This window comes from Pseudophryne corroboree, chromosome 6 (genome assembly GCF_028390025.1).
Source record: "Pseudophryne corroboree isolate aPseCor3 chromosome 6, aPseCor3.hap2, whole genome shotgun sequence".
Classification (NCBI taxonomy): Eukaryota; Metazoa; Chordata; class Amphibia; order Anura; family Myobatrachidae; genus Pseudophryne; species Pseudophryne corroboree.
The window spans coordinates 421,881,351-421,895,946 of NC_086449.1; the positions used below are offsets into that span (position 1 = coordinate 421,881,351).

General features: G+C 41.9%; 1 protein-coding gene across 12 annotated transcripts in view; it reads left to right on the plus strand.

The window, feature by feature from the left end:
* The window catches only part of MAGI2 (membrane associated guanylate kinase, WW and PDZ domain containing 2), a 1,309,326-nt gene that overhangs the window by 1,272,286 nt on the left and 22,444 nt on the right, over positions 1–14,596 (plus strand). For 2 of the 12 annotated variants that reach the window (XM_063926958.1, XM_063926960.1), the window contains one exon: positions 11,687–11,737. The exons of 9 other annotated variants lie outside the window; for them this stretch is intronic. In XM_063926958.1, coding sequence (XP_063783028.1) covers positions 11,687–11,737 — 51 coding nt within the window. Of the gene's footprint in view, positions 1–11,686; positions 11,738–14,596 lie in introns of those variants that run through there. One more of the 12 variants, XM_063926966.1, reaches the window with a different exon arrangement.

The window sequence follows — 14,596 nt, forward strand, 5'->3', positions numbered from 1 at the left end:
CTACTGCTGTTATGTTGTCCAACTGTATTAGGACGAGCAGGTTGTGAAGAAGACGTTCCGCTTGAAGAAGACCGTTGTAAATGGCCCTTAACTCTAGAATGTGTAGACAAACTTCCTGGGTTGACCATTTTCCCTGGAAGTTTTCCCCCTGTGTGACTGCTCCCCAGCCTCGGAGACTCGCATCCGTGGTTACTAGGATCCAGTCCTGGATCCCGAACCTGCGTCCCTGTAGGAGGTGAGAGCTGTGCAGCCACCACAGGAGTGAGATTCTGGTCTTGGCAGACAGGATTATTTTCCGGTGCATGTGCAGTTGGGATCCGGACCACTTGTCCAACAGGTCCCACTGAAACACTCTGGCATGGAATCTGCCAAATTGAATGACCTCGTAGGCCGCCACCATCTTCCCCAGCAATCGAGTGCATTGATGGATTGACACTCACTGGCTTCAGTATTTGTTTTACCAAACTCTGAATTTTCAGAGCCTTCTCTTCTGGAAGAAAATTTCTCTGTAATTCTGTGTCCAGAATCATTCCCAAAAACGACAGCCATTTTGTCGGATTCAACTGTGACTTCGGCAAGTTTAGGATCCAACCATGTTGTTGTAGAACTGTCAGGGAGAGCGTAATGTCTGGCACCAGCTTGTCTTTGAATCTCGCGTTTATCAGGAGATCATCCAAGTACGGGATAATTGTGACTCCTTGCTTGCGAAGGAGAACCATCATTTCTGCCATTACCTTGGTGAAAATCCTCGGAGCCATGGACAGACCAAACGGCAACGTCTGAAATTGGTAATGACAATCCTGAATAACAAACCTCAGGTAAGCCTGATGCAGAGGATATATGGGGATGTGTAAGTAGGCATCCTTTATGTCGACCGACACCATGAAATCCCCTTCCTCCAGACTGGAGATCACAGCTCGAAGAGATTCCATCTTGAATTTTAATTTTCTTAGGTAAAGATTGAGAGATTTTAGGTTCAGAATTGGTCTCACCGAACCGTCCGGCTTCAGGACCACAAACAGACTTGAATAAAAGCCTTCTCCCTGTTGAGACGGGGGAACCCTGATAAGGACTTGATTTAGACACAACTTTTGTACTGCATTGCATACAACCTTCCTGTCCGGAAGAGAAGCTGGTAAGGCCGATTTGAAAAATCGGTGAGGGGGAACGTCTTGAAACTCCAGTTTGTACCCCTGGAACACTATTTCTAAAACCCATGGGTCCAGGGCCGAACGAGCCCAGAATTGACTGAAGAGCTTGAGACGTGCCCCCACCGGTGCGGACTCCCGCAGAGGAGCCCCAGCGTGATGCGGTGGATTTGGCAGAAGCCAAGGAAGACTTCTGCTCCTGGGAACCTGCCACGGCCGGAGATCTTTTACCTTTTCCTCTTCCACTATTAGCAAGGAAGGAATAACCTTGGCCTTTTTTGTATTTATTTGGCCGAAAGGACTGCATCTGAAATTGGTGAGCTTTCTGTTGTTGTGGAGGAACATAAGGCAAAAATGACAACTTACCCGTGCTAGCTGTAAATACCAAATCAGTGAGACCCTCACCAAACAAGACACTACCTTTATATGGGAGAGACTCCATAGCTTTCTTAGAGTCAGCATCAGCATTCAATTGATGAATCCACAATGCCCTCCTAGCTGAAACCTCCATTGCATTGGCTTTTGATCCCAAAATGCCAATATCTCTCGCCGCCTCCTTTAGGTAGGCCGCAGCGTCCTTGATATAACCCAGAGTTAACAGGATACTATCCCTATCTAGGGTATCTATATCAGATGACAAGTTAGCAGCCCACTTTTCGATAGCACTACTCACCCATGCAGATGCGATGGTTGGTCTGAGTAGAGTACCTGTGGTGACGTAAATGGATTTTAATGGATTTTTTTAAAGGCTGCTGTGTCAGGAGACGGTTAAGCCACCTTTTTAGACAACCGTGATAGAGCCTTGTCCACAATGGGGGATGACTCCCACTTTTCTCTATCCCCAGAGGGGAGCGGATACGCCACCTGAATCCTTTTAGGAATCAGAAACTTTCTGTCAGGATTTTCCCACATTTTTTCAAACAGAGTATTCAGTTCATGAGAGGGAGTAAATGTTACCTCAGGCCTCTTTCCCTTATACATACAGACCCTAGTATCAGGAACCACAGGGTCTTGACTGATATGTAACACGTCTTTTATTGCCACAATCATGTACTGAATGTTCTTTGCCAATTTTGGGTCTAATCTGGCATCACTATACTCTGCACTGGAGTCAGTGTCCGTGTCGGTATTTGTGTCTGCCAACTGAGCAAACGAACGTTTATGTGACCCCCGAGGGGGTCTGAACCTGTGATAACACATCCTCCACAGATTTCTTCCATACCTGGTTCTGAGATTCAGATCTATCTAATCTCTTATTAATAAGAGCCACATTAGCATTCAAGGCATTCAACACATTTGCCCAATCAGGAGTTAGCGGTGCCGACAGGGTCACTCCCACAGCCGTTTCTGTCCCTAACACAGTCTCCTCCTGGGAAGAGCACTCCGCCTCAGACATGCCGACACACGCGTACCGACACACACAGACACACTGGGCAACAAGGGGACAGACCCACAGTAAAGCCTGTCAGAGAAACACAGAGGGAGTTTTCCAGCTCACAACCCGGTTCTGAAACGCTAATATAAAGCTTCAGACCTGTAGCGCGTTTATATATACTTATATTTGCACCAAATTAACTGTGCCCCCCCACCCCCGTTTTGCACCCTGTTACATGGACAGCAGTGTTGAGGAAGGACAAGCGTCTCTGCAGCTCTGTGAAGAGAAAATGGCGCTAATGAGAGCTGTGAGGGCTAATCTCCGCCCCCTTAATGGTGCGCTTCAGCCCCGCTATTTTTTAAAATAATTACACTGGCGGGGGTTAGGATTTCACTTTGCCAGCCTTAATGAGGATTTTTATGCTGCCCAGGGTGCCGGCCCCCCCTCGCGCCCTGCACCCTGTAGTGCCGCTGTGTGTGGGAGCATGGCGCGCAGTGCAATCGCTGTGCGGTACCTCAGAAGCCGTCACTGAAGTCTTCTTTTCTTCTTCTACTCACCTGTCTTCTGACTCTGCAAGGGGGGGTGACGGCCGGCTCTGGGAGTGAATCCCTAGGCGTACCTAGTGTTCCAAACCCTCAGGAGCTTATGGTGTCCTGTAGCCAAGAAGCAGAGCCTTTAACTCACTAGAAGTAGAACGGACTTCTCTCCCACGATGCAGGGAGACTGGTGCCAGCAGTCCTCCCTGAAAATAAAAAACCTAACATAGTCTTTTCAGAGAAACTCAGTAGAGCTCCTCCAAGTGCATCCAGTCTGCCTGGGCACAATTCTAAAACTGGAGTCTGGAGGAGGGGCATAGAGGGAGGAGCCAGGTCACACCCCTTAAAAGTCTTAAAGTGCCTATGTCTCCTGCGGATCTCGTCTATACCCCATGGTTCTTGAAGCGTCCCCAGCATCCTCTAGGACGTATGAGAAATAATAATTCCAGGAACAATTAGCATGATATTCTGATTACTAAGTGACATTTCTGGTTTGTCTACTTCCACCTGTCAAATAATTCCTCATCATGCCTCCTTGTGTCTACTCTCTTTAGAGTGTTCAGTGGGCACGAGATGTAAGCGCTGCACAGGTACTCTTTATTCAGATACTCGGCCATGCATGCTGTGATGAGATTCCAGGCACTGCAGATCTGAGATGCCTCTTCTGAGTATTATATGTACACACCAATGGTACTCCATTTCTGCCATAGTCCCTAAGGTGCTGCGGTCATGATGAAACTGGAAACCTCTAATAAATTCCAGCAATGTGTCTCCTGTTTACAATGCTGGATTACTCGTCATTTGCATACAGATTCACTCATTCTGGTGGAAGAGTGTGTGGCAAAGATTGTTTTTAACGCAGTCATGCCCTGTCTAATAGCTCACATGTGACAGGTCCTCTTTAATGTTTTTGAAGGGCAACAATAAAATCCCAATAACTGGCAGTGATGTTTATCTTTAAATGTCCACTTAATAGATATGTCTTCAATGTTTCTAGATGAGATTCTGACCACTAAAAGTCAAAACAAGTGCAACTAAATCAAAACTAAGGGAAGTGCTGATAAACCATAATCATTTTTTACTGTATATGGGGGTAATTCCAAGTTGATCGCAGCAGGAATTTTGTTAGCAGTTGGGCAAAACCATGTGCACTGCAGGGGAGGCAGATCTAACATGTGCAGAAAGAGTTAGATTTGGGTGGGTTATTTTATTTCTGTGCAGGGTACATACTGGCTGCTTTATTTTTACACTGCTAATTAGATTGCAGATTGAACACACCACACCCAAATCTAACTCTCTCTGCACATGTTATATCTGCCTACCCTGCACTGCACATGGTTTTGCCCAACTGCTAACAAAATTCCTGCTGCGATCAACTTCAATTACCCCCCTTGCACACAGATATACTTCAATTAATAACAAATGTAAACAGATGTATAAATATATTATTAATTAATAAGCCACCATATAGTCTAGTATATAAGTGTGGCTATAGATTTTAGCAACACAGTTTCTTAATCCAAATTATATTTTATTATCAATGTCAAACCTAGAGTCATCATTCCACAGATTGCCCAGCAGTGCAAATCACAAAGCGCATGAAGAAGTTAGTAAAGTAGAAGTTAATTGGAATGAATTGACTGGCTTGCCAAGATCCTTTGGTTTCGATGATTTTGTCTTGTTTATGAAGGATGCTGCAGTGAGCCTGACTGAATGGTTGATATCAGAGAACAGTATGATGCACTCAGTGTGGGGGGGGGGGGATTCAGCTGTGTGTGATATGCTGCTGGAGATCAACCAAATATGCACCTGCGCAGAGCCGGCCCTAACCAATATGATGCCCTAAGCAAGATTTTGGCTGGTGCCCCCTAGCACCACCGCTGGTTCTGCCTCTGACCTTGCACCTCTTTCCCAGCACCATCACCCCTCACCCATAGCAGTCCTTGTACCCCCTATATTTTAAATAGGAACAGTTTGCACATTTGACGCACAGCCCAAAAAGGGGCATCTTCTTGCTGGGAAGGGGCATGGCCACACAATAGTAACCCCAATTCCAATTACGTCACACAGTACTGCAACTTTATTCACATTTTATCTTGCGATAGTGTCCATAATTCATATTACATCCCACAGTAGTATCACTTTACCTTATAAACGTTACTCCTCACAGTAACGCCCCTTATTCACATTACATCACACTGAATTGCTCCTTATTCACATTACACCACACCTTATTAGACGACACAGTAGTGCCCTTTCTATATGCAACGCCACATAGTAGAGCACCTGATACACATAATGCCACACATTAGTAATGCATTTTTACGCATATGAGACACATTAATGTCCTTATAAACATAATGCACCTTACACATTATGACAACCTTTATTAATGCCCTTTTACACATAATGTCCCTTACACATATGCCGCACATTATTAATGTCCTTATACACATAATGACATACATAGTGCCCCTACACATTTGCTGGACATTATTAGTGCCCCTATACACATAATGACACACATACAGTAGTACCCTGTTACACATATGCCGCACATTATTAATGCCCTTATACACATAATGACACACATAGTGGCCCTTTACACATATGTTGCACATTATTAATGCATTTTTAAATGACACACATAATACTCCTTACACATATTCTGAACACTACTGCACAACCAACCCACTCACATGCACACAGCACTCACACTTCCACTAACACTGTGACCTCTTCCTCTGCTTGGATACAGATGTGTCCTCACAAATCTTGCATCAATGCTAACGTCGGGCACCTTTTTTTTTAATGAAAATGCATCTTATTTGCATTGCTATGTGGCTAGGATGCAGAAGCAGCTTCTGCTGATTAAACTGATATGCAGCATGCCTATATACTGTGTGAGACTGTGGCTGTATCTGCATATGAAATGCTACATACAGAATACAGGCATGCCGCATATCATTTTAATCAGCAGAAGCTGATGATGCCCCTAGGCATATCAAATGCCCTAGGCAATTGCCTAGTTTGCCTATGCCTATGGCCGGCTCTGCACCTGCGTACATTCAGTAACTGTAGAGCATGGTAACTATCTTTGCTAATTTTCCAGCATACCTCTGTGTGGGGAAAGTGAAAAGTAACAAAGTTACTGATCACAAAGTGCTTTGGCCTGACTGTTTTGGAAACATTCCTTGGGTGTCATGTTGTACTGAATCGCCCCTAGTGTTTCTACATGAAGGGAGGTACAAGGAACAGGCAGAGGCGTAGCCAGAACTTGGTGGGTCCCATAGCAACATTTTGAAGGGGTCCCCGTCCCAATGCTTCTAGAGACATTTCTCTGCAGCAGCAGTTAATTTTATGCCCTGTAATAGTGCCCTAGTTTCTTTTAAGAATAGTAGTAGTGCTTAAATTCACTCTACAGTATGTCACATTTCAGAGCTGCCAATACACATTATGCCGCACAGTATCCCCAATTCACATTGATATATAGTGATATATATAGATATATATCAATTCACATTGATATATAGAATGGGGAGCATATATATGCTCCCCATTCATATTGTGCCTCATTACAGTGTCCCAGTTTATATTATATAATATTTAAAAGATGTCCTCCAGTTCATTTTATATCACACTACAATAAGCATAAGCAAGTCCAGGGGAATACCTAGATATATTGCAGGCCCCAAGGAAAAAGTTTGAAAGGACCCCTACGTACCACCCAATGGCAAAACATGTATATACTACATGTAACTTTGACAGGGAAGGTGGGCCCCATAGCAGCTGCACTGCCTGCACTTATGGTAGCTACGTCCTTGGGAACAGAATTTCCAAGGTACCTCAAAGATGTTTCACTCACGCACTTCATACTAGTAAATACTATAGATAACCTAAATAAGATCTTAATACAGGGTTACTATAATTCAAAGGCGAAAGAGAAGTAATAGTCTATTGCTGACTTTTAGACCTAGCAATCTCTTGGTTCATCAGCCCTTTAGTTTAGACTCACTAATGCTGCTGTTGTGCTTATATGAAATCTCTACATGAAAGCCACCTTCTTTTCAGCCATTGTTATAGCTGTAAATCTTAGGCAGAGTCCGGCTCAAAAATGGCTAACAAGTCTAGTTTCCCTTGCCACCAAGACACTGAGCACTAGAGTGGGTAAAAAACAAAATCTAGTGCTAGGAAAAGATTTAGACTATTAAAACGTTTGAAGTTTAAGATGCAAGACAACAATATCTAATTGACAATAGAACGTTTAGATCTTTTCTTTCCATTATCAATAATTATATTATTATGTAATTATGGGTGATCTTGTTGTAATAAATGTTCAGGCAGTAGTATTTCATGGATTAAAATATTGTTATTTATGACTAAAATATCAATATTTGATGTCTAGAATGAATGTACACTACATTAATACAAAAGCACAATTTCAGTTACAGCCTCATGCAGCAGAATGGTCAGGTCAGTCTCTGTATGTAGTTACAGGTTGAGTCTCCCATATTCAAAATCTCAAAATACGGAATATTCCAAAATATGGCATTTTCTAAAAGTGACCTACATAGTGGCACAGTTGCTTTCTGATAAGTCAATGTACACAAACTTCGTTTAATGCAAAAAGTATTACAAATATTGTATAAAATTACCTTTGGGCCATGTGTATATGAAACATAAATGCATTCTATATTTAGTTTTAGGCTAGGCTTAAAGAGGTCCTGGAGAGGTGGTATAACTAACTTCCTCAGCCGCCATACCCCTCCCCCCCCCCCGCTGTTAGGCGGTGCTAGGGTTTTTGACACCCCCTGTAAACTGTAAATTTGTGCCCTACCTACCATGCTTCATAAAGGGAAAGAAAAAAGTGTGGTTTGCAAGGAAGGGGCGTGACCACACAATAGTGCCCCCAACTTTAAATTACGCCACACAGTAGCACAATCTAATTCACATTGCACCTCATGTAGTGCGCCTTATTAATATTACATCACATAGTAGTGTCCCTTATTCATGTTATGCTATACAATAGTTCTCCTTATACACAATGCCCACAGTAGTAGTGCCCCTTACACGTAATGTCCACAATAGTAGTGCCACTTATATACATAATGCCCACAGTTGTGCCGCTTACACATAATGCCCATAGCAGTGCCGCTTATACACATCACTGACTTTGTCACTGCAGCAGCTTCACTGCCTCTCTGTCCCTCCAGCCCCCTCTCACCTTGTCTTCAGCATACACAGAGCCTGCTCTTCTTCACTTCTGCGGCCGTAATGGCATGACATCACTTATACCGTGCCAGAAAAGGAAGCCGCTGGGACCTGAGAAGGGGATGAATGCCATTTAACAGACAGTGTGTGTGAGTACCAGGAGTGGCAGACCACAGGCGGAGGAGGAACATGGAACTGCCAGGACCTGAGGAAGGGGAGGTGGCAGCAGCTCATCAATGACTCTAGTCCAATCTGCATCATCTGTTGACATGGATGATGGGACAGGCTTTTCTGTGGATTTGCTGTGCCGTGCCATGGTGGAGGCGGATGGAACTACTGTAGTTCCATCTACCATTACAATTCTGCCCCCACCCTCCCACTTTAACACCTGGCTTTAGGTTCTATCCCCAATATATCTCATTAGGGTATGCACACGTTCCAAAATACGGAAAAATCTGATATCCAAACTACTTCTGGTTCCAAGCATTTTGAATATGGGAGACTCAACCTGTATTTTGTTGTTTTTTTTCCATTTACAAAAACTGTTGTGCATTTTCTGTGTGTACCACACATAATCCACCTGAATAAGGGAAGAGTAAGTAAAGAAATAACCCTTTATTATAGCATTTAATATATCATTAGACTACACAACTGTAGTCATTTGAAAAGGGGAATTCTTATTTTGTTTTTTAATATATATATATATATATATATATATTTATATATACACTTCATTTGTGTACTAGCTAATAGCCCTTAATCTAGTACATGTCAAGAAAATATTAGGATGGACATTAGGAACATTTTGACAAATTTCCCTGCCAAATCATTTATTTGAGTTCAAATGTTGATATGAAGTTACAATATATTAAGTCTTAACTGTTACTGGAACTTGGTTGGTCCATCTCTCTAAGTCAGTGATTTTCTACCTTTTTTTTTACTTGCGGCATACCGAACAATATTTTAAAATTGTTAAGGCACACCATCAGTTCCCCACAGAAAAAAAAACAAAACACACACATTGGCACTCACAGTAAAAAAAAAAAAAAAAAATCCACACATACATTGGCCTACACAAAAAAAACAATCGCATTGCTCCCCACATAAATCCTATTGCTCCCCACATGAATTATTCACATTCCCCCCCCCCCCCCCGTAAATCCATAAATTCTTATTCTCCCCACATAAATCCTATTGAAATCCTATTATACCCCACAGGAGAAATAAAATAACAAATATTATCATCTGTCCTCCTCCCTGTCCCTCAGTGGCGGGGGTTGTTCATAGTGGAGTTCTGCGAATACTGAGCAGCGGGCGGTCAGGCAGGTGTGGATGTGGGTGCGCAAGGAAAGCTGTGTATGCAGGCGGGAACTGGAAGATGTGTATGCAGGCGGGTGGGCTGGCTGGGTGGTGAGACGCGGCGGCTGTGACCTATGATATCACATCGTTTTCAAGGCATAGGTCATGGCCGGAGCACGACTGATCCTCTAAGAAGAGCCCGGGCCAACAGTTCACTCTGAAGGTGCAGGAAGCTGCTCTGGCTCAGCGGCGCACCTTGCAACTGGTTGCGGCACACTAGCCACACTGGTTGAAAAAGCCTGCTCTAAGTCATCTGAGCCACATTTTGTTCTGTAGGGCACTGTACATGTGTAGAATGCTTGTTTATAAGTCCTGATTTAACAAAGTCCTGGATCACACAGCCACAAGAACTCTCCGATACAGATCTGCATTTGTGCAATTAATCTGTTTTGCGAACTCCACAAAATATCTGAGTGTGGACTTGTCACACGTCTGGAAGTGGCACACTGTTTAAGTAGATTCAGAACCAACTAAAAAATAAATAGGTGATTTTTCATTTCAGACCATCCGTGAAAACTGTAAACAATATGTATTTTATTTAATACCTCTATATGTTTATAAACTTTTATGCCCATTTTTCAAAGTACAAATTAGGAGATAACAAGCGCAGCATATTTTGATGGTCTACTCAATGCATCAGAAAAGGACTGCATGCTGATATTTTCCAATGAGACTATAGCAGACACTTGGCATGCTGTCTATAAAGCACACTGCACTTTGCATGATAACATAGCACAGCACTCTGGCACCCTGTCCATACCATACTGCTTCAAGGAAACACACAACCATGTTGTTGGCAGTTTGAATTCCCTCTTTGTGATAATTAGGATATCCTTTCCACATATTTTTGGAAAAGGCTTGCTTAGAGTTTATTGCAGTGTTCCGTCTCCATTTATATTCCAGTTAAATACGGTATGATTCTGTTACCAAGGTTGCTTATCACTTTGTATCTAAAGAGATGACTTCCAAAATGTAGTGCGTAGGTCCCTGGTCTCTATAGTGACCTGGAATATTTTAGGAGATTGAGACGATTATTTGCTGCAGAGCAACACAGTGGTTAATGGGAGTCCATGCTGAGATGCTCAAGTACCAACTTTCTAAGTGCACTCTCTGTCATACTTTGGTTACACAAACGCACTCTAAACTGCAAAATTAGAGGCTAGCTTTATTCCATATACTTTTACAAATTGTGGTCATAGCTTAGCTCATGTTATTCTTCAATAAAGCCGCCACTGCAGAATTAATGAATTGCTTCATAAGATGCATTTCACATGGTAATTTATTTAGGTATATATGACACCTTACCTCCAATGCGGATTAGTTACTTGCCAATTATGTCCGTGCAGTAACCCCATAGCAACTAATAAGACATCTACATTCATGGTCTAGTTTGCCCTTGTAGGAATTAAGGTAATTGCTTATCCATTGCTATGGGTTACTGCACAGTTGCACTTTTTAATTAGTCATTGCTGTATTTCAGAACTGAAAACACAGTGTGGGCTCTATTTTGTAAAGTTGATGCTTAGTGTTTGACATTAACTACACTTACCTATGATTTATATGGCAAGAAACTATAACTATAATAAAGACATAGTCCCCATTCCAATTGGTATCTATTACAATAGAGCTGAAACCTTCAAAGTAAAATAATAACACATCAGCACTGATCATTTTAAAATTTGACAAACAATACTTTTTGTCCATAATTATGGATTTTAAGTGCAGTCTGTATATGTTGTCATATAGAGTGGTGACTGCTAAATAAATCAGTGATTTGTGAACAGCACATTGAGAAGGCTCCTGAGCATCTGAGTACTGGAATCTTGTGTTGTTAGTTTATGCCCTACGCGGTTCTCTGGAATTCTTACCGCCTTTACTGCTGGCGCTACTGATAGCTCTGGGTACCTCCGCCTCACACGGTGCTGTCAACTTTAGATGACTCAGAGGTAATTCAGACGAAGACTGTAAATCATCAGCCTATTAAGTCTGTCTCCATTATGTCACCCAACGCTCTTTCAATGGCTTCTACTATTGATTGTCCTCTTTGCCATATGCAGGCTTCCAAGCTTTTTATATTGGTCTCAGCTTTCAGAAGATTTGTTCAATTGGTAAGTTTAATGAATGTGTTTTTCTGCTAACACAGGAAGTTCCTAAATGGCAACAATAAATGTTTCTGATCATGTCTAGAAGCACAGTGCTATTTTTGAACCAACAGTAAAATATAGTAAATTGTATACCTGTGGTAAGTAAAGGTGGGCAAGGCGGGAGGTATAATGGATAGTACAGTACTGTGCTCTTTTAGGATTAAATTTAGAATTGGGCAGCATGAGTGAGTGTTGCAATAACTTCATATTATTATACACACTAGTGTCAAAAGAATCATATTTTGCAACAAGCAAGACACCCTTTAAAAGAAATGTTGAAGTTAGTTTGTAAGGAATGATGTAGGAGCACGCATTTCTGGGATAAAATAATGTAATCGCCAAGGTATCACACTGAGAATTATACCAGTTATGGGAACCGAAGATACTTAATGTGATGTTAACAAAACTGTTACATTTAGTACCATAACAATCAAGGTTTTCAGAGGGGAGCTCTTTATTGGCCTTTTATGAAAATATTCAGTATTTCTCTGTATGTATTCTCTACAAATCTGGCACATATATCATGCCTTGCAGACATTAATATAAATTACTAAGTGCTCTGCACAGAGGAGGCCATACTATCAGGGTCAAAACGCAGCACCACCAAGTTGCACATAAATACTTGGGGTGCGGGACCCACAATGCTGCAGCACCCTCCCAGGCCAGCTGGAAGTGGCAGATACCTATGGCTTGTAGGACTGCAGCTCCAACCACCTCAGTTCACTGTCAGTGAGCCAGATGTAGACGCAGTCCGTGACTGCACTAGATTCTCTACTGTGACTGGTAGTGACTTCCTATTGGAAAGCCACTCCCTGCCTTTTGTGCAGCCCAATTTGGCTTCTATGGGCTGCAGCCAATGCAGTCCATAGAAGCTGGTGTTTTCTGCATGTGCCATCGGACCGCCACTTGTACGCCAGTTCCGAAACCTGCCAGATCCATTGCACAGGAGCTCAGCTCTCCTCTCCTCTGGGCACCGGCAGGTCTCCTACCCCAGGCAGGTAGAAGCCTCCGCTGCAAGCTGGGCTTGCAAAAGCGAAAACCAGAGGGCACATGAGAAGTGAAGACCTGAATTTCCAGGCCCATCTCATCTCCGGGCCTCATGACAGCTGAACTCCCTGAAGTGAATCATTTTATTTATATTTTTAGGAATCGTGTATAAAAACCATAATACAGTACAGTACAACATGGCATTCAGAAAATGGCCTACAGTAATGTACCAAAGAATATATTTTATACACAGAATTATCTATAAATTAATATGATGTAATTATTGTACATATGGCACTACATATTTATACCACAGTTTAAATGACATACAGTAATAATAATAGCCACCATATACAGCCTCATGCCATAGAGGAGGAAATTGTCTTTGTATGATGGGTATTGTATTCCCCTGTCCCTGATATTCAGCAAATTCAAGAATCCTTATAAGTATTACATACATACAGAACAATGCCCGTTAAATAAAAATTCTATGAGCAATATAACTGCCTTATGGCTACCGCAATTACACAGAATCCCATGTCACTACATACATGTCCATGTCTTCAGAAACAACCTATTTAATCTAGTAAAATAAGCAAAGAATTTTGTTGTGTTCAAGTATCTCCATATTATTCCGGCAGCAATCGCTGGGTCACTGAATATTGGCAGCTAAAATAATTCTCAGTAATACCAACTTAATTTCTAAAACTTCTGGTGTGGAAAACAGACTGATATAATGAGAGAAAATTATATTACATCACAAAATTGGACAGGTTGAATTTGAGATCCCAAATGTTCTGGCTGTTTCATAGCTTTGGGTAAAAACTATTCAAGGACAAAATTGCGTATTAAAATGTGTTTTACAAACACATCTGTACTGCATATTAAATATGCAAGAGCTGGAACCAGGCAGAGTTCTGATAATGTTAGAGGTGTCAGTGCAGCATCGTGTTTGTGTTGAGAGAGACAGGGTGACCTTTCATTATCTTCACACACGGAACGCACTGGAAATATATGCAACTTCAGTATATTAAGTGCTCAAATAACAGGATAAACTTCTTTAATGTGGTCTGGGTAGTGATGAAGTATATTATTGATATCCGTAACCAGGAAAACACAAATCTTACCTCTTCAGAAAAGGAGAGGTTTGAAGTATGAAGCAGAAGACAACTGTTGTGTAAGGTATTGTGACAGCTCTACGTGACATACAAGTCAACCATTGCAGACTGCTCCATGCTCGCTCCTGGGCCAACTTCCTCTATGCCGCGCTGCTCTCCTGCTCTGCAGTCTGGAGAAAGCCTGCCTGGGTGAGAGCAATGAGCAAAAAAGCATGTTTTATTAATTATTATTATCATCTTATTTACTTATGTATTACAACAATGACAATTAAGTCTGACTGCTCCTCTTTAAATTGTGCACAGAACGATAATAATTTAAAGCAGTTTAGTATTATTGCATGGACAACACTCTGAGAGGTTTAAATGGTCCGGATTCAATTGCATGTGCTAATTTACTGCTATGGGTGAACAGTTTTGCAACACCCGTGATCAGGGCAGTTAACGCGGATTTCTGTTGGACCCACTTCAGCCTTGAACAGAAGTCCGCTTAAACTGCAGGTTGATAGTAGGCTGCAGTGGGCTATAATTAATTAGCCGTTGCAGATCAATTAGCCCGCAGCTAATTATATTCGGCCCATGAAGTTTAACCTATAGAAATTAGTACAGGCAATAATCAGCGTAAATGGATTGAATACATGTAATATCAAATACACTTATAAAGTTCCTATATCATAATACTGGCTCAGCATAAATGTCACAAATTAATTCATATTGTTAT